At 45.0% G+C, this 21,105-nt stretch overlaps 1 protein-coding gene across 7 annotated transcripts in view; it reads right to left on the bottom strand.

Annotated features, from left to right (window-relative positions):
- Positions 1 to 1,276: 1,276 nt before the first annotated feature.
- LOC139275273 (A-kinase anchor protein 17A-like) overlaps positions 1,277 to 21,105 on the bottom strand; it is a 60,327-nt gene continuing 40,498 nt past the window's right edge. For 4 of the 7 annotated variants that reach the window (XM_070892517.1, XM_070892520.1, XM_070892519.1 and 1 more), the window contains exons 2-5: positions 16,561 to 17,338; positions 13,644 to 13,792; positions 8,814 to 9,045; positions 1,277 to 7,350 (exon numbers count right to left, since the gene is read on the bottom strand). In XM_070892517.1, the coding sequence (XP_070748618.1) occupies positions 6,262 to 7,350; positions 8,814 to 9,045; positions 13,644 to 13,792; positions 16,561 to 17,319 (2,229 nt within the window). In that variant the 5' untranslated portion in view covers positions 17,320 to 17,338 and the 3' untranslated portion in view covers positions 1,277 to 6,261. Of the gene's footprint in view, positions 7,351 to 8,813; positions 9,046 to 13,643; positions 13,793 to 16,560; positions 17,339 to 17,438; positions 17,626 to 21,105 lie in introns of all 7 variants that reach the window. The other 3 variants (XM_070892515.1, XM_070892516.1, XM_070892518.1) reach the window with 2 other exon arrangements.

The raw sequence follows: 21,105 nt of genomic DNA, 5'->3' as shown, positions 1-21,105 counted from the left end.
TTATACAAAAGATTTACTTTTAAACCACAAAATGGATTCACAACTTTTCCCCCAAAAAGAGAACATTTTATCAGAACTTAGACTCAAAATGGAGTGGACATACACAACCAATCTGGAGCCTGTTCTAATGAAATTCATCTCCCAGCTAGATTTACGTCATTTGGAAGTGATGTAAATAATTTCAATTTGTCCACTTAGAAAAAGGAATCTGTTCTAGATAACTTGATTACTTTAATCACAACTGCTGTTAATCATGGTGGTATCTATCTGTGAGGAGAGATCAGAAAATCATATTTTTAAGTGTGAAATAAAACTTTGAAAATTCATTCGCCAGTTGCTTTGAAGTCTTTTGGAAAAGAGAAAGAAACTCAGATATCCTGACAGAATGAAGGGAGGCAGGGACTCAGGAAACCTCTTACTGCAACTTGCATTTGCATAGCACCTGTCTCGTTGTAAAACATCCCAAAGCGCATTTACCAAACACAATTTGACACCGAGCCACATAAGGAGCTATTAGGGTAGATGACCGGAAGCTTGGTGAAAGAGGTAGGTTTTAAGGAGCATCTTAAAAAGAGGAGCAGTGGAGAGGCGGGGAGGTTTAGGGAGGAAATTCCAGAGCTTAGGGCCTCGGCCGCCAATGGTTGAAATTCTGCAACCCAAGATGCTCAGAATGCACAGATGTGGTTGGCGCCTCCCCTCAACTTTAGGCTTTTAAGACAGGCCGAACCTCGAATATATTTAATGGGCACAAAAATGTAAACGTGTGAATGAGAAGTATCATTTTTGATATTTTTATTGTTTTTACACTTAACCTTGGACGAGAAATTTCAGTCAGAGAAAATAGCAGATGAAAATGTTATCAAAATGTGTTTTGAGTGTTACAACTTGTTCATCTGTATCCCTCTATCAGCAAGTTCGCTTGATTGCTTTCATAAGTTCTTACTTGTTTCTCATTGGGAATTTTTAAATTGTATTCTTTGCTATTCATTCTTCCTTCCTTATCTCTAGTTCTGATTTGCTGTTTTTAGTATGAGCCAAACAACAGTGTGAAAGGGAAAAGAGGATAGAAAGTGCATGCTATACACAAGACATTTAATATATCATCGATAGATAATGTACAGTTTTCAAAATGGGTATATGAATTTTAATTAATTAGTGCTCTGAACATTTTCAAGATGGTGGCCAATCACACTGGGATAGCATTGCGAGTTAAGTTGTAAACACTTGGCCTTTCAGCTGGACTTCTCAATTTAAAAAAGACAAATGAGAAAAGGCATTTCAAAAAACCTTAGTTTACTGGAGGTTACAAACCATTGACAATCATGTGTGGAAAAACACACAAAATAAATACAGGACAATTTCAAACAATTTGGTGGAACCAAAGAAAAAGCAAACATTTGGGATTCAGCAAATGAGAGCCAAGAGTCAACTGGAAACAAACCAGCATTTATTCCCACAACTTCAAATGAAGAGTTTTACACAGGACACAAAATGCACAGCACTGAAAACAAGATGCACTACAGCATTAGACAAGGTTGCTATACAAAATAAAAAAACAGACTGGGCATTTAAAAAAAACATTTGCACCTTATTTGCTTCAGTTTTCTACATATTTTGAGCCATTTTGCCAGATGGTAATTTGTAGTTTACTTAAGCTCTTCAAAAATTCTAATATTGATCTGTCAGAATGATCTGATTGGTGTTTAATGTCATTGATACTGTATTTGAGTAAAATTAAGGATTTCAATGGTTCAAAGTTCTTTAAGGGTACATCTTTTATGCATGTGTTTTAAGAACTGGGTTCAATTTATCCACATTGCAACTCACCTCATTCTTTGAATGAAGTTGGGTCTCCAGCGGGGGAAAAAAAGCAAGCGTTACAGCAACTAAAGCACAGGAATTCATAGCCTTAAAGAAACCTTCCATTTGGGTGGCACAGTGGCAGACCGGAGGAACGAGATGTAGGTTTCCGTCCGTGTCCTCCACTCTGCCCACCCCACCACACGGAGTAACGGGTCTCGGCCATATAGCTATGGACAAGAGGCAAGCAGAGTGTCATTTCAGGGGCCACCACAAAATGAGCATGGCTTCCAGTTGCTGTGCGCATATGCTTTACAACAGATTGAAGCCTTCATAAAACAGTTCCTTGCGTTGATTTAAGCAGAAGCATTGGTAAGAGCCCGAGCAGCAGATCACTTGCCATCTTGGATATGGATGGTATAGAAAGATCCAAGAAATTGAGGAGGGGAAAAAAAGACACTTTAAAAAGCAAGTATCCGACATCAGTTTAGGCCAGTACCATGGCTCCTTCTTGCAGTTTAAAGAAGTCCCCCATGGCCATCTGCAGTTCTTTCTGACGAGAAGATGTCGATACCAATGACATTGTAGGTCCATTTTCCTGATGCTAACGCCAGACTGACCGCACAGCACCTGCCAGTAGTTACCCTTCAGTTTTCATATACCATATAAAATGTAGTCTATAGAAGTGAAAACTATTAGGGAGAGGGATGATCCACTTTCTTAGTAGCAGAGGCATTCAGAATTGTTCACTCTAAGCTGCATAATTTGAGGAGTAATATTGCTTTAAGAGTTGGGGCTACTCCATTGGATTGCCATGTTCAGGGTACCTATCTAAAGTGAAATCATTAGATGACGTGGAGACATCAGTTGTAGCAAATCGGAATCTACTGCACCAAACAACAGGACATCCTTTATGATTGGCTCACACTCAGTTCTATTTGCATGGGACATACATTTTAAAACAGGACACCCTGGTGGTTTTGGTCCCATTGCTGCAGAACGAGAGTTTCACTGAAATTATATTCTCTCTCAGAATTACACAGGATGAATCAGAAACCAAGGTGCTGGCGGAGGCACAGCTGGAATTTAGATACACTTTTCTGGACATACTTCAGATGGCAGCACTTACCAAAACAAGTCTGCAATTAGCACAATCAATATCACTCTACGAATCAATACCAAGGTTAGTGACAACCAAGTATTCTCAAACGGAATAATGCTCATGCCTTCAAATACTGTTTTCTGAAGGCTTCAATCTGTTGTAAAGCATGTGCGCAGCAACTGGAAGCCATGCTCATTTTGTGGTGACATTAGATGCTAGCTCATCCTTTCTTCTGCAGAAAAATGCAAAGAGCCTCATCTCCCAACAGAACACAGCAGGAATGAGAATGTCCACCCCCACTATGCTTTCCCCATTACCCTACCTGTAGTGCATAAATGGCAATTCATCCTGAACTACACAAAGTCATACTTGTCTCCTCTACTCTGGGCAACACGCATTGGCTCCCAATCCCTCAGTCAATTTTGAATTCTTTGTCGGATCCTTTCATGGTCTCTTTCCTTTCTAGCTCTGCAACCTTCTTCAGCTCTACACCCCTGCCCACAACCTCTGTTCTACCAACTCTGGTACACGGTGCTCCCCCCTCCTACCATTAGTGATAAGAGTCTTCAACCATCTTTCCACCACTTTCTGGAATCCCCTCCCTAAATGTCTCTGCTTTGCTGATTACGTCCAAACCTTCTGAAACCTCCTTATAATCTAACTGATAGCATCTATGGTCAACTCCCTCCTAGATCCTGAGAGGCTGATTCTCTCTAGGGGGTCATAGTCTCAGGATAATGGGTCGGCCATTTAGGAAAAGATGAGGAGAAATTTCTTCACTCAGGATTGTGAATCTTTGGAATTCTACCCCAGAGGGCTGTGGCTGCTCAGTCATTGAGTATGTTCAAGACTGAGATTGAGATATTTTAGGGCACTAAGGGAATCAAAGGATGTGGGGATAGGGCAGAAAAGTGGAGTTGAGGTAGAAGATCAGCCATGATCTTATTGAATGGCGGAGCAGGCTCGAGGGGCTGTATGGCCTACACCTGCTCCTATTTCTTATGTTCTTATTAGTCTTTAGACCGCCAATTGTGAAGTGCCTCGAGACTTTTTGTTAAATATTTTTATGAAGACCACTCCTGTTAATGAAAAGTTGTTTTTTTGCTCAAAAAAATTAAATTATACAATAATTTGAAGTGAGCAATTAAAACAAACCACAGGAGCAGTTTTTGCACAATTAGAATTAGCATAACTCAAATTAAGCAACTTTGAATTAAGACAAGACTATAAATGCAAGTTTTGATTTCTCGAGAGGATAAGAAAAGTCATTAACGGGAAATGGCTTATTGAAGCTCACCTTTCCAGTACCCTAACCCTTCCCTTTCGGCTCCAAATTCCTGTTGGTTTGTCCTCTTGTGCACTTTCGAAAATTGTGTTACAGATTGGTATTGGCAGAGGCTAAGGCATGCATAGTAAAGTTGAGATGAGGGTATGGGTGTTAGTTGAAGAGAGGGTATAAATCTGAAGAAAGGAGACATCTTTTTAAAATAAGTGCTATTAGTTCCTAATATCACGTGAGTGGCCTGTGAACTCAACAGATAGTTTTCACATCCCAGTATTGAAGAAGTCATGAAAACAAATTTCAGTGTTGTCATCGGGCAGATTTAGCATCCGATATCAATATCCTGTACAGAAAAAAAATCACAGCGCACTTAAAACTGATCTAATTCAAGTTGGTGTGATAAACTTGTACAACATTCTTAATTTACCAAGGACTCTGGGATTGGGCAAGTGGGTTTCCTTGGGAGAAAAGTTGGCTTCAAGGTGGCACACGCATGGCAGAGACAATCGTCTGGCAGACTGCAACATCATGACTGACCAGCCAGCCTGGCTCACTGGTGGGGTAATCCATTTTCTCGTCATTGGAATTCTTCTCACTCTGTACCAGATAACTGTAATCCAAATGCTCTAATGGACAATGTAGTCCTAGCTGGACATTATGTGCAAGATGCGTAGCAGCTTCTCAACAGTTGAGCCATAGGCTCTTGCATGTATGCACAGAACTGTTCTGCTTGGAGGTACAGAAAATGTGCCCAATATGCTGGGTGTTCCAGGCTTCTACTGTATTATACAGGCGCAATCTGCTCCTATGGCATCCACCTGGCAACGTCTCTTTCTCTGGAGACGATCTGGAGCTTTCCCAATCTCATGTGAATCAGTTACAGAACTATAGCTGCACCAGAGGTGTTGATAAAACAGCTGAAAAGACGATCCAGGGTCCCTATCAAACCTGTCCATTCGGAAACGCCCTTTCGCCTCTCAACACCTGCCACCACCTCCCCACAAAAAGCGGAGGTACTTCAGAAGCCTCATAGCATTTCCCTGGTCCTGTGACTTTGTGATAGGCAGCTTTTATGACCATTAAATTCATTAAAGTCCACTTTGCCCTGAAAACTTCCCATTGCAGCCTCTTCTAATTCAATGTCAGGAGGTTGCTCCTTGAGTCAAAGGGTCTTGGTCGGGGCTATTACATCCATGGAGTGGCCAAGCGACCAAGTTCAAGGCTACAATTGGCAGTAACGTCTGCTAAAGGAAGTCTGGGAAATGGAATCTCTTTTTTTTGTGAGGAGTTGCAGATCCTCTAATCATCAAATTACAAACACAACATTATCCAAGAGAAGCTGCCAAAAATTCCACAAAGGAAACAAGTGCCTCTTGAAACGAGCGTTCCATCAATCTTTCCTGTTGCATATTTAGACTACCCCATGGTGTGTGGTGGATAACCAAACAATGAGGAACTGCATTTTGAAATGTGGTATAAACAGAATATGTCATGATGAGCAGTATGAGATGATAAGCCACTCTTATGTATAGCACTGAATAAAATTCACCAGGAGAGAATTGCCATATCCCACTACTCGCCACAACATATCCACTATATACATTCCCCTTATCCTGCCTTGCAATAATAATCTGCAGCCAGAACAGAAGAATTTGTCAAGTGTACGTTGAAATGGGTATTTTTGGGAAGTTATCAGGCAAATTTGATTTTGAAAGGACCAAACAATGCCATAATCGTGCCCAGTCTCTGTGAAGTGTAGTGCGATCTGATGGTGCCCGATGTTAGAATCCAATTCTCAGTATCTTTGATTGTTTGCTTTCCTATGTTTCTCCCCTTCCCACCAGAAAAAAGGAGGCTTCCTCAACATAAACTTTCTAATCAAGAGTGGTATTTGTCTTTCCTGTTTAAATTTGAATTATTACACTGGGCATTCGGTACTACTAGGTCACGTCAGCTGACTGATCTGCTCCAGACACGTGAACCACTGAGTTGACTTCTGTTGTTGACTCTGCTGTTGCTCTCTGGTTCCACCCGTGACGGCAGCCAGCCAGCCAGCCACGCGGGCGGGCGGGCGCGACTACCTCCGGTGGCGGCTGCGCCCTTTGCTGGAGTCCCTGTAATGGCTGCGCTCCCGGCTCGAGCTTTTCCGCCGCCGGTTGCACTCGCCGCTGGAGCCTCGCCGCCGCCGGCTGCGCTCCTCGCTCAGGTTCCGCTGGCGGCTCCGCTCCCGGCTGGAAGCCAGCCGGCCCCGGGCCCGCTCCCCGCTCGCGTCCCGCCGGTACCGCTTGCGCTCCCGGCTGGCTTCGCGCCGACCGCGGCCCGGCTCGTTGCCGGAGTCTCGCCAGCCGCGGCTCTGCTCCCGGCTGGAGTCCCGACCGCGCCGGGCACCGTCCTTCCTCGAGCGGCCCTGGTGCCGGCTCCATTCCCGTTGGTGGCAGCTGCCGTCGCTGCTCGAGTCCCTCCAGTTCCGGCTACGCTCGCTGCTGATGCTGCTCTTGCGGGAGCTGTGTCCCTTGTTCAAGTCCTTTGGGACTTGGTTGCTTTCCGCATTGACGGGGTTGGTTTGCAGCTCCTTTTCGTCGCGGCTGGGGCCGTTCTGATATTTACTTCTTTTACTGCAGCACTCCTGCGGCGAGCAGCCTTGACTATTAACCACCTCGGCGACACGCTGCTCGACCTGGGCAGACTTGCATGCACTTTGAAGATCACCAGTATTTATATTCCGCTTTGCCTGCATTTGGTCCAAATCACTGGCGCATCTTTCAGGTGCTTCTGGCTGCCCGTTTATGTCCTGAACGAGTGACGCTTTCTTGCCGTGGACGAGAGTACCAGGATGCGCAGGCTGGCTGGCGGCAGCCTGCACCAAGGTAGCAGTGTCTGTTCCCAGCGCTGCACACACGCTCACAAGTGACCTCATGGCTATCTGGTCCCCAGGGCACAGCCTCGGCTCCTCTCGGCTCAGCTGGCTCTCACCTTCCTCCTTCCGCTTGAGGTTCTCCAGCAGCTTCTCCCTCAGCTCCTTCTCCTTCTGCTGGAGTTCGACGACTCGCTCCTTCTCCTCCTCCACCCGCTTGAGTTCGGCCTCTTGCTGTCGCCGCTTTTCTTCCATGTGGTGAAGGCGGGCTGCCTCCGCCTCACGCGCCTCCAGCTCCTGCTGCTCCTTAACCTGCAGACAACAGACAGAATAAAGGAGAGTTAAATAGAAACTGTCTCTTTGAAAATGAAAAATAAAAACGCAGTTGCAAATTTTGTAGAAACAGAAGAAAAAAGGAATCCCTTCAAATGTTACAAAAGGCTTATGAAAATAATTCAAGTTTAAAAGTAATAAAAATATTTCTATTATTGCCCTCCCACGAGATATCGGTGAATGAACCTTCGAAGCAGCAATCACTTGCAGGCCGCATACAGTCTTACTCTTATTAATTCAACTTAATTTCTTGCATTGCATTATTTAGTAATTCGAATCAAGCAATTGGAATGAAATCTGGTCATTATCGTGGCTTTTTTAAGCACGTCTCAAATTATCCAGTAATTTGCATTAAAAGACTACGAATTAATAGGAGTAAACCATATAGCGTGAATTAAATGTTAGAAACGTTGTTTGTCTACCCCATCCTAACATCACGTCTCAGCCCTGAGATAAATGACTAACTATGAAAGACAGACTTCAATTTATATAGCGCCTTTCACGACCACCGGACATCCCAAAGCGTTTACAGCCAATTAAGTACCTTTGGAATGTACTCACTGCTGTAATGTAGGAAACGCGGCAACCAATTTGTGCACAACAAGCTCCCAGACAGCAATGTGATAAATATTGGTCAGGACACCGGGGATAACGCCCCTGCTCTTCTGTGAAATGGTGCCACGGGATCTTTTACGTCCACTTGAGAGAGCAGATGCGGCCTCGGTTTAATGCCTCATCCGAAAGACGGAACCTCCGACAGCGTAACGCTCCCTCAGCACTGCACGCCTAGATTTTTTTTGTGCTCAAGTCCCTGGAGTGGGATTTGAGCCCACAACCTTCTGACCCAGAGGCGAAAGTGCTACCCACTGAGCCACAGCTGACACTGGCTATGCTATAATTCCATGTAGCGATATACTGGTGGACAACTCTAACTCAGCATAAAGCAAGTTTCTTTTTTTAAAGATATACTTCTCAATCTCCCAGTCGCCCTTCCTGTGAAAGCAAAATTTAAGCAGCGTCCCAGCCATCAAAGGAGCTCAAGTAAAAAGCCAGCTGGTTCAGGGGACGGGCAATGTGTTCTCTGCACAGGTAGACTGAGCTACAAAAAGACTTGCATTTATGTAGCGCCTTTCACTACCTCAAGGCGTCCCAAAGCACTTTGCAGCCAATGAAGTATTTTTGAAGTGTTGTCACTGTTGAACGGTAGAACAGGCTCGAGGGCCTGGATGGTCTACTCCTGTTCCTGTGTTCCGAACACCAGATGGGAAGCCTTTTCAGGGGTGACAACCTAATCGCACGGCCCTGGCGGCTTACAAAAAGACTACCGGGATGCATCAGCCGCGGCCCATGACGTTAAAACCCAAACAATCCACGACATCTTTACAACACCGTCGGCCATCTATGCGCATCACTTGAACCCAGCCGACCCCGGACGTTCTCACCTTGGCCCTGCTGAGCAGCTCGGCGATCAGACGGATAGACTGCAGGTTCCTCTGCGCCAGGAGGAGTTTTCTCTCCTCCAGAGCGATTTTCTCCTGCAGCCTTTTCTGCTCCTCCCGCTGCAGCTTGCGCACGTTCCGTCGCTCCTCGCGCTCCTTCTGCTTCTGCTCCCTTCTCCTGATCTTTTCCTCTCGCTTCTTCTCTCGCTCCTGCTCTTCCAGCTCCCTCTGTTTCCTGGAGGGAAACACAAACGAGAAAAGAATGCAATTGGCAGTCAAATTCTGTTGGATCTGTAATTTCGCTCAAGGTACAACATCACACTGGCTGACGGGCTGGCAAATATTAGGGTCTGAGGAGAGGCAAGAGGTTTGGCTACATTTTGACCGGAAACCAGTCAACAGAAATATAAAGACTTGCATTAATATAGCGTCTTTCATGACCACCGGACATCTCAAAGCACTTTACAGCCAATGAAGTACTTTTGGAGTGTAGTCACTGTTGTAATGTGGGAAACGTGGCAGCCAATTTGCGCACAGCAAGCTCCCACAAACAGCAATGTGATAATCATCAGATAATCTGTTTCAGTGATGTTGATTGAGGGATAAATATTGGCCAGGACACCGGGGATAACTCCCCTACTCTTCTTCAAAATAGTACCATGGGATCTTTTACGTCCACTTGAGCGCGCAGACGGGGCCTCGGTTTAACATCGCATCTGAAAAGATGGCACCTCCAACAATGCAGCACTCCCTCAGCACTGCACTGGAGTGTCAGCCGAGAATCATGTGCTCAAGCCCCTGGAGTGGGACTTAAACCCACAACCTTCTGACTCAGAGGCGAATGTGTTACCCACTGAGCCACAGCTGACACTAAGGCTGCATCAATGGTAAATTCAAGTGATTGGCTTTTATTGTTAAATGTGATTACAGCTATCATTAGACTCACTAAATGTACTAAACACAACACGCTGCAGACAATGCTTCAATAATAGCGCAGTACTCCTACTACTCAAGTAGTATCAATGAAGGTAAAGCTTACCGATACGGCACAATGAGAGTAAAACATCTTATTTTAAATGGGTTCAGGCCTGCACTAAACAGCAAATAGACAAATGTCACACTAACATGGTGTACGTTTGTCCGCTAATATCAGCAACAGTAATTTTGAGGCTATAGTGAATTCTGAAGTGGTTGAGAGCGAGATTGTGATGAATAAAAGGAACATTTTTATGTTCGTTGAGGCAAGGGAAGACAAAGCAACAGGACCTGAAGGAATACAGTCCACGATCCTGAAAGAGTGGAGGAAGGAAAGCCGAGGACTTACAAATTATATTTTAGTTCTATTGCATTTGGGTACACGCTGGAGGATTGGAAGGATGGTACGTAGGGAATTGCAAAATGTTAACCCAGAGACAATAAATTCCCAAATCAGGATGGAGTGGAGTTGGAAAGTGATGGTGCTTCCATGATATTGCTCATAAGAACATATGAAATAGGAGCTGGAGTAGGCCATACAGCCCCTCGAGCCTGCTCCGCTTTTCAATAAGATCATGGCTGATCATCGACCTTAACTCCACTTTCCCGTCTGATCTCCATATCCCTTGATTTCCCTCGATTCCAAAAACCTATCGATCTCAGCCTTGAATATACTCGACGAATCAGCATCCACAACCCTTTGGGCTAGAGAATTCAAAAGATTCACAACCCTCTGAGTGAAGAAATTCCTCCTCATCTGTGTCTTAAATGGCCGACACCTTACCCTGAGACTGTGCCCCCTAGTCCTAGAAACTGTAGCTTGGGGAAACAACCTCTCAGCATCTACAAACTCTCAGCAACCTTGCCCTTCTCTGTAGCAGACATCATGGGGCTGAAAGATGTCATCAAAGTAAGTAGTTTCACATGACAAGGATGTCTTAGTTCAGTGGAGTAACTGTAGTTCACAACATCATGTGAAGAAAGTTTATAAACAGTAGCTGTAGAGTTTGCCTTCTCCCTTTGTAAATTCAATGCATCTCATTTCCCCATCAAAGAAATGCTGAGACACGTTTTTAAAATGTACTTTTCAAGAAGGAATTAGAATACATAAGAACATAAGAACTAGGAACAGGAGTAGGCCACCTGGCCCCTCGAGCATGCTCTGCCATTCAATAAGATCATGGCTGATCTGATCATGGACTCAGCTCCACTTCCCTGTCCGCTCCCCATAACCCTTTACTCCCTTGTCGTTCAAAAATCTGTCTATCGCCGCCTTAAATATATTCAATGACCCAGCCTCTACAACTCTCTGGGGCAGAGAATTCTAAAGATTCACAATCCTCAGAGAAAAAATTGCTCATTTCGGTTTTAAATGGGCGACTCCTTACTCTGAAACTACGTCCCCTAGTTCTAGATTCCCCCACGAGCAGAAACATCCTCTCAGCACCTACCCTGTCAAGCCCCTTCAGAATCTTATACGTTTTAATAAGATCACCTCTCATTCTTCTAAACTCCAATGATAATAGGCCCAACCTTTCTTCATATGACTGATTCCCTAATACAATCAGTCCACGCTGGCTCCACCTAGTGTCAAGTCAGATGGAATGATGGATGTGGCAGTGAACTTATGACATAGAAACATAGAAAATAGCTACAGGAGTAGGCCATTTGGCCCTTCGAGCCTGCACCACCATTCAATAAGATCATGGCTGATCATTCCCTCAGTACCCCTTTCCTGCTTTCTCTCCATACCCCTTGATCCTCTTAGCTGTAAGGGCCATATCTAACTCCCTCTTGAATATATCCAATGAACTGGCATCAACAACTCTCTGCGGCAGGGAATTCCATAGGTTAACAACTCTGAGTGAAGAAGTTTCTCCTCATCTCAGTCCTAAATGGCCTACCCCTTATCCTTAGACTATGTCCCCTGGTTCTGGACTTCCCCAACATCGGGAACATTCTTCCCACATCTAACCTGTCCAGTTCCGTCAGAGTCTTGTACGTTTCTATGAGATCCCCTCTAAACTCCAGTGCACAAAGGCCCAGTTGCTCCAATCTCTCCTCATATGACAGTCCAGCCATCCCTGGAATTAGCACTGTCAACGACAGCTTCCATCACTTTGCTGATGATTGAGAGCAAACCGGAATTGGCCGGATTGGATTTGTCTTGCTTTTTGTGAACAGGACATACCTGGGCAGTTTTCTACATTGTCGGGTAGATGCCAGTGTTGTAGCTGTACTGGAACAGCTACTTTTAACCTAGGCAGCTGGGGACAGAATGGAAGTCGATGGGAAAGTTCAGCTGCTGTCAGCGCAGGTCAGCCATTTGTCAAATCTCAGCAGTATTACCGTGTCAAATTAATTCTGTTTTTTTTGGTATTTTTTCCCAACTATTGTGATGCAGCACCAACAATAACTTGCATTTATATAGCACCTTTAACAAGCACATAAGCAGATATTAGGGCAGATGACCAAAAGCTTGATCACAGGTAGGTTTTAAGGAGCTTCTTAAAGGAAGAAAGAGAGATGGAGAAGTTTAGGGAGGGAATTCCAGAGCTTATGGCCTTGGCAGCTGAAGGCATGGCTGCCAATGGTGGAACAATTAAAACTGAGGATGCTCAAGAGGCCAGAATTGGAGGAGTGCAGATATCTCGGAGGGTTGTAGGGCTGGAGGAGATTACAGAGATAGGGAGGGGCGAGGAATGGAGTGATTTGAAAACAAGGATGAGAATTTGAAATCGAGACGTGGTTAACCGGGAGCCAACGTAGGTCAGCGAGCACAGGGGTGATGGGTGAGCGGGTCTTGCTGCGAGTTATGACACATGCAGTAGAGTTTAGGTTAAGCTCAAGTTTACGGTGGGTGGAATGTGGGAGGCCGGCTAGGAGTGCATTGGAATAGTGAAGTCTAGAGGTAACATAGGCATGGATGAGTGTTTCAGCAGCAGATGAGCTGAGGCAAGGGCGGAGTCGGATGATGTCACAGAGGTGGAAATAAGCTGGTCTTAGCGATGGCATCGATACATGGTCAGAAGCTCACCACGGTTACGAACAGTCTGGTTCAGACTCAGACAGTTTTCCAGGGAGAGAGATGGAGTCGGTGGCTAGGGAATGGAGTTTGTGATGGGGAACCAAAGACAGTGACTTCTGTTTTCCCAATATTCAGTTGGAGAAAATTTCTGCTCATCCAGTATTGGACAATTTAGTCTGACAATTTAGAGGCAATGGAGGAGTCGAGAAAGGGGGTGGTGAGGTACAGCTGGGTGTTGTCAGCGCACATGTGGAAACGGACGCTGTGTGACATGGCCGAGGGGCAGCATGTAGATGAGAAATCATAGAATCATAGAAATTTACAGCACGGGAGGAGGCCATTTCGGCCCATCATGTCCGCGTCGGCCGACCAAGAGCTATCCAGTCTAATCCCACTTTCCAGCTCTTGGTCCGTAGCCCTAAAGGTTATGGCACTTTAAGTGCACATCCAATGAGGGGTCAAGGATAGTTCCTCGTGGGATACCAGAGGTAGTGGTGTGGGAACGGGAAGAGAAGTCAGTGCAGGTGATTCTCTGGCTACGAATGGCTAGATTAGCATGGGACCAGGCGAGTGCAGTCCCACCCACCTGGACGACGGTGAAGGAGGATGGAGTGGTCAACCATAGCAAACAAGAGAGGCAAGGAGGGATTGAATACTTAATACTAAATTAAATATTGTAGCTCCTTTACTGTTGCCGTTTAATAAAAGAACATAACCTCCCTCGTGCAGGTGCGAGAGTCAGACCCCATGTCCCCTTGACTCAGCATCAGTGATATTTTTGTTAGTGTCTGGTGGAAAACGTTACTATTCATCCAGTTAAACCAACCTACCGTTCTTCCTCCCTTCTTCGTTCCTCTTCTTCTTTCTCCCGACGTTTCTGCTCTTCCCGCTGGAGCTCCAGCTCCTGCAGCTTCTGTCTCTCCAGCTGTCGCCTTCTGATCGATGCATCACTCAGATGTTTTGTTGTGTCAAATGTTACCTGAAATTCGAGAATTACGTTTGAGAACTTTCTTTTCACCCCCTGACTTCCTTTCCTTCCCTCCCCTCAAGACACTCTCGCGGTACAGTCCCACTTTCTCTGGCGGCCTTCTGTTACCTCAGACAAGTAGTCATTATTCATCTGTGGACTAATACAATGGGGCTAGCACCACAACATCCAACACCTTTTATATGGATTTATGAAAGGGAAATCCTGCTTGACAAACCTAGAATTTTTTGAGGATGTAACTAGTAAGAGTGGACAAGGGAGAACCAGTGGATGTGGTGTATTTGGACTTTCAAAAGGCTTTTGACAAGGTCTCACACAAGAGATTAGTGTGTAAAATTAAGGCACATGGTATTGAGGGTAATGTACTGACGTGGATAGAGAATTGGTTGGCAGACAGGAAGCAAACAGGGAATAAACGGGTCCTTTTCAGAATGGCAGGCAGTGACTAGTGGGGTGCCGCAATCTTCAGTGCTGGGACCCCAGCTATTTACAATATACATTAATGATTTAGACGAAGGAATCGAATGTAATATCTCCAAATTTGCAGATGACACTAAGCTGGGTGGCAGTGTGAGCTGTGAGGAGGATGCTAAGAGGCTGCAGGGTGACTTGGACAGGTTAAGTGAGTGGGCAAATGCATGGCAGATGCAGTATAATCTGAATGGTGACAGGTTAGTAAAAGAGGAGGTGCAATGAGACCTGGGTGTCATGGTACAAGAGTCACTGGAGGTAGGCATGCAGGTACAGCAAATGGCATGCTGGCCTTCAAAGCGAGAGGATTTGATTAAAGGAGCAGGGAGGTCTTACTGCAGTTGTACAGGGCCTTGGTGAGACCACACCTTGAGTATTGTGTGCAATTTTGATCTCCTAATCTGAGGAAGGACATTCTTGCTATTGAGGGAGTGCAGCGAAGGTTCACCAGACTAATTCCCGGGAGAGCAGGACTGACATATGAAGAAAGACTGAATCGACTAGGATTATATTCACTGGAATTTAGAAGAATGAGAGGGGATCTCATAGAAACACATAAAATTCTGACGGGACTGGACAGGTGAGATTCAGAAAGAACATTCCCGATGTTGGGAAAGTCCAGAACCAGGGGTTACAGTATAAGGATAAGGGATAAGGCATATAGGACCGAGATGAGGAGAAACTTTTTCACCCAGAGGGTGGTGAACCTGTGGAATTCTCTGCCACAGAAAGTTATTGAGTCCAGTTCATTGGATATATTCAAGAAGGAGTTAGATGTGGCACTTATGGCTAAGGGAATCAGGGAGTATATGGAGAGATGGCGGGAGTGGGGTACTGAAGTTGCATGATCAGCCATGATCATATTGAATGGTGGTGCCAGCTCGAAGGGCCGAATGGCCTGCTCCTGCACCTATTTTCTATGTTTCTATGCACTGGACACAGACTCCCTGCATTACCGACTGCAAAGGCCTGATGCGCACTACACATTTGATGTGCCTGCAAATCCAAATACAGCCATCTAGTATGCAAGGCTCATTAAGGCCCCAAAATGTTATGGCAACTAGGGGGTCTCCTTATGGTGCAATGGGAGCGACTATTCCAAACAGATGCTGAAGGGGAAAGTGAAGAGAAAAAAACCATCTTGGCTTGAGGACTGCATCCTGGTCAACCTTACTCCCCCGCTCTGGGCTGCACATGGTACCTTCCGAAGCCAAAGAATGGGGTCACCATGACCTCGAGCAGCTACGTTGACTGATAAAAAGATAGGCAGCCCAACGCACGTGGCGCTCCTGGCATATTCGCTGTGTCAACAGCACCCTCAACTTATGCCCATGGGCCGCCCTCAAATTATGGAGTGAGGTCAGCTCATCTGGTGTGATTAGCACTGCAGGTGCGCCACAGCCAACATCACCAATTGGAATTGTGTCATAATTCTGAATAATTCTTTTTGATGCTCCTTAAACTTTTTTCCTTCAGTTCATACAATGGGCCAGAAATTGCGGTCAGAGCCTCAGACCAAATTTTTTTTTTTTTTACAAAAGGACCTGGTAGTTCCGGAGGAAGGTACACTTCGGCTCCAAAGCTTAACTGTGCAGCCCAGCGCAGAAGAACGTACGGGCATCCTGGGATCACGTGGGCCTGGAACACCAATGAACATGGAGTATTCTCATTGATAGTAATGGTGAGTTCCATTTGTACGAGCTGCTATTACTATGAGAATACCCCCAAAACACAAAACTTAAATAAAAAAAAAAGACATATTTAAAATTAATCAAAATTGAATTAAATTAAATTGTTTTAGAAAAAAAAATTACACATTTTTTTAATATGTTTTAATAGGGTTAAAAATAAACTTACTGTAATGGACAGGGTTTTTAAATATAAAACTTGTGATAAAATTACATTTTTCTATCTCTTAAAATTCTTATGCTGGTAAAAGCAGGCCTTACCAGGTGCAAGAGTTTTAAGGACATTTGCTGGGCAGGAGTTGGGCAAATAGCCCAAATCTCCGCCTGCGAAGGCCCCTCTCCCAGGAAGGCGTGCGTTTTGACAGATCGCAAGTGGCAGGTTTAGGTGCATGCGCATTGTGCGCTTAAACCTAGAACTTGCGGTGCCTCTTCGGGTGCATATGATGTGTGCACATTTGCCCGGAGAGGCCACAATTTACGGCCCAATTTAAAAAAAATCTCCCTCATCAACTATAATTCATGCATCATCTTTATGAATCGACCGTGGGCCTTTTCTATAATAGGGTTCCCAAAACGGCACTGAATGCATGAAGCGCTCACCTTTATGCTGCAGGCCACTGCCTTGGCATCGTCGCCTTTGTAGAGGAGCTTCATTCCCCTCAGGGCATCCATGGCCTTCACGAACCCGATGTACTCCTGGTACTGTATGTAGGCTTCAAAGTTCAAGTGGCCGCCGAAGCTGAAGGTGTGGAAGTTCTTCCCCGTCATCTCCTCTCTGTACGGATCCAGCATTGGGATGTCCACGTTTCGGATCTCCCCGAAGGTCTCGAACACCTTGCGCAGGATGAAATCGCTCGGCTTCTCCGAGCTGGAGTTCTTCAGGGCGAACCACTTGCACGGCAGCCCTTCCAAATGTATGGTATCCGGCCTCTCGCCCGGCAAAGTCTCGTTGACGTCCTTGGCGTCCCGGAAGAAAGAATCCCAGTCGTGACGGGTTGGGAAGTCTATTTTCACCTCGGCCGCTCGGACTTTCAAAGTGTCCGTGAAGCCGCTGAGTTTAATGGTCTTGGCGTCCAGCTTGGACAGGAAGGCTTTCACCATGTTCTTGTTTTCAACTTCCCCTTCGAAGCGAACAAAATCCATCGTGCTCTTGGACACGCGAAGCGTAGCGAACTGCTCGGGGTGAACCATGCACTTGAGTCTCTCCATCACCTCCCAGTTTGAGATGGACTTTCCTGGCTGTTTCAGCTGAGGGAGCGACACACTAATAGTCAGCTTTGCGATGGGCTTCAGGAACAAACCTTGTGGGGCAAACAGCTCGACGGCCTCCGAGGTATCGTGCACTATTGTAGCAGCCATCGTAGCAGCGGCCAGGAATCTATTTGGAAAAGGAAAGAGTGTGGGTTAGTTGGAGTTAAATAGCATTTTGTTGCAGTTAAGAGATTCCGTGACCCGTGCCCATATCTATACCAGCTCACTAGTTTGGGAGTGCTCCTTTGGATTGGAAGGATGCTCACGTAGTTCGATTTTCTAAACGGTTGATGAGTCAGATCCAGGGGACTGTAGGCCCATTATGGTTGTCAGTTATGGACAAGATGCTTGAAGAGATTTTAAAGATGCTCTTTGGCTCTCAAGAAGCAGTCATCAGAGACACTCACATAGCTTCTGGAAAAGAAGACTGTGTCTTACTAATTTGCGAGAACTTTAAAAAGTTTACAAGGTAGTGGTTCAGTTATTGAAGTAGACACTGTCGACATGGATTTTCAACAAGCTTTTGATAAGGTACCTCACAACACGTTACTCTGCAAAACAGAAGCTTGTGGAATCTGTGCGAAGTTGACTTAACGGATGAAGAATTGGCTGCATTGCCAGAGGCAGAAAATTATTTAACAACGACGTGGATTTGCTTGGAGGCCAGTCGTGTCTCACAGGTATCGGTGGGAGAGCCATTTCTTTTTACTATCTTTATAAATGACCTAGATATAGGTGTTGGGGGAATGAACTGCAAGTTCACAGATGATGCAAACATTTATGCGAGTGTCGAGACAATGTGGAGAAGAACAGATTTCTGCAAGCAGGTTTAGATATGCTGGGAGAATGGGCCAAACTCCAGAAAATAGTATTTAACTTTAGACAAGTGCAGTGTTATGCATTTGGGCAGGACCAACACCAAGTCTACTTGCACTTTACATGGAACAGAACTGAAATCAGTTGAAAGAAAGAAAAACTTGTATTTCTATAGCGCCTTTCACGACCACAGGATGTCCCCAGAGCTCTTTACAACCAATGAAGTACTTTTTGAAGTGTAGTCACTGTTGTAATGTAGGAAACGTGGCAGCCATTCAGCGCACAGCAAGCTCCCACATACAGCAATATGATCATGACCAGATCAGCTGTTTTAGTGATGTTGTGGTTGAGGGGTAAATATTGGTCAGGACACCAGGAATAACACCAGTCGGCTCTTTATCAAAATAGTGCCGTGGGATCTTTTACGTCCAGACGGCAGATGGGGCCTCGGTTTAACGTCTCATTCGAAAGATGACACCTCCGACAGTGCAGCACTCCCTCAGTATGGCACTGGGGTGTCACCCTAGAATTTTGAGCTCAAGTCTCCGGAGTGGGACTTGAACACACAACCTTCTGCTACCCACTGAGCCACGGCTAACACTGAAAGAGAAAAGGATCTTGGCATTAACAGTTCATAATTCTCAAAGTTCATGACTGATGCTGCCACAGTCAAAGCAAATAGGGTATTAGGTTGTATTAATATAAAACAAAGTACACCATGTTGTCCTTGTACAACACCTTGGTTAGACCACATTGAGAATACTACATCCGCTCATATGGTGGGCGAAATAAAGGTCATGGAAAAGATTCAGGATGATGCATGATTTTGAATGCCTCTATCAAATATCCTTTTAACCTTCTCTGCTATAAGGAGAACAACCCCAGCTTCTCCAGTCTTGTCACATAACCAAAGTCCTTCATCCCTGGTATCATTCCTGCAAATCTCTTCTGCACCCTCTCCAAAGTCGTGACATCCTTTCTACAGTATGGTTCTCAGAATTGAGACCTAACCAGTATTTTTACAAAGGTTTAGCACAACTTCCTTGCTTTTGTATGCTACGCCTCTATTAATAAAGCCAAGGAATAAAGCAATAAAGCCTATGTCCTCTTGAAGACTGTTACTATCCTCCTCATTGTTTACTGCATTCTGAGTTTTGCATCATCTGCAAACTTTGAAATATTGCTCCGTATACCCAAGTCAATTGATCATTTAGTAACAGTGGATTACTGAGAGCCAAAGAGACCAAGGACCCAAGTTCGTCTCTAGTCTCCTAGCATGATAACTGATCTCAGCTGGATCAATACAATGTATTTCAAGTGCCCCTAGGGTAGGGAGACGGAGGAGAAAAAAAGTCAACATCTCTACGCAATCAATATCCAATGGTTCCTGCTGGAAAGTGCGTACATGTGGATGAGGGGCAAGAACTGAGTCGGGCCAAGTTGTGAAAGCTACAACAGTCAAATCGTCTGCTTACCCTCATTGTCCATTTACACAGAGAATGGGCACTCGAGCAAGATATGAGGCGCTCAAGTGCCCGGTGTCAGCTGTGGCTCAGTGGGTAGCACACTCGCCTCAGAGTCAGAAGGTCGTGGGTTCAAGTCCCACCCCAGGGACTTGAGCACAAAATCTGGCTGACACTCCAGTGCACTACTAAGGGAGTGCTGCACTGTCGGATGTACAGCCTTTCAGATAAGATGTTAAACCGAGGGCCCCTCTCCTCTCTCAGGTGGATGTAAAAGATCCTATTTCGAAGAAGAGTAGGGGTGTTCTCTCCAGTGTCCTGGCCAATATTTATCTCTCAATCAACATAACTAAAAACAGGCTCTCTGATCATTGTCACATTTCTCTTTGTGGGAGCTTGCTGTGCACAAATTGACTGCCACATTTCCTATACTAGAACAGTAACTACAATTCAATAAGTACTTAATTGGCTTTAAAGCACTTTGTGACATCTGGTGGTTGTGAAAGGCACTTTATAAATGCAAGGTTTTCTTTACTCTAGTATGGAGTCAATATTTTCAGGACTGCAGGAATTAATTACATATTTTAAAATTTATCCTTCCCAATTTCCAGAAGCACAAACAAACCATTTTACACACAAACAGGTTGCAAGAAGGCAAGGAAACGATGCTCCAACTCAGCCATATCTTAATCAAAAATGGCATCACAGCAAACTACCCATGTAAAATGGAGCAATGTAACTCAACAGTTGATACTTATTGTACCACTGCACAGGAAACTTGCACAAGCTGCAGGAACAATCTGTATTAACAAGTTACTCATTTGCTAGTACAACGTGTTATGGGATATTTGTTACAGATTGTTACCATTAGTCCCTACATCCACACTGTAGCCCTGAACTCTCCCTCTCTCTATATATAGTTTCTTTCCAATTTCCCCATATGCCTTTGCCAAGCTCAACTCCTCCACTGCTGACCACCTGACTTCCCTCCTTCGCCCCCATGCTCACTGACATATTAAATGGCCCCCTTTCCTTCAATACTATACTCCCCTTTCAAAGCCGAAAAGCACCACCTTCCTCCTCAAAAAACCCCAGCATCACATCTGGTCAGCTCTTCTCTGAGTGACAAAGGCACCATCTTACAAACGGTTCCTCCTTCCCGTAGCCTTGCTATGCTGGAATCCAGACTCATCGTGCGACCTACTACAATATAACTCATTCTTTTTCAGGACCTCAAACTCAAAATGCTTCATCACCCTCAGTCTCCTCTTTCCCCTGCAATCCACTGGGGGCCCAATGGGGTCTGTTTTGGGACCTCGTTTTTAAAAAAATCGCTTCATAAATGATCTGGAGTTCAGAATCACAAGCACAATGGCTAAATCATGCACAGATGATGCAAGAGCTAACGAACAATAACTTGTATTTATATAGCGCCTTTAACCTAGTAAAACGTCCCAAGGTGCTTCGCAGGATTGTTATCAAACAAAATTTGACATTGAGTCACATTTGAGTGACAGGTGACCAAAGCTTGTTCAAAGAGGTAGGCTTTAAGGAGTGTCTTAAAGGAGGAAAGTGTAGGAGAGGTTTAGGGAGGGATTAAAAAAAAAATTCATTC

Source organism: Pristiophorus japonicus, chromosome 10 (genome assembly GCF_044704955.1).
Source record: "Pristiophorus japonicus isolate sPriJap1 chromosome 10, sPriJap1.hap1, whole genome shotgun sequence".
NCBI lineage: Eukaryota > Metazoa > Chordata > Chondrichthyes > Pristiophoridae > Pristiophorus > Pristiophorus japonicus.
The sequence above is the reverse complement of the archived record's forward strand: the minus strand, read 5'-3'. Positions and strand labels throughout refer to the sequence as shown.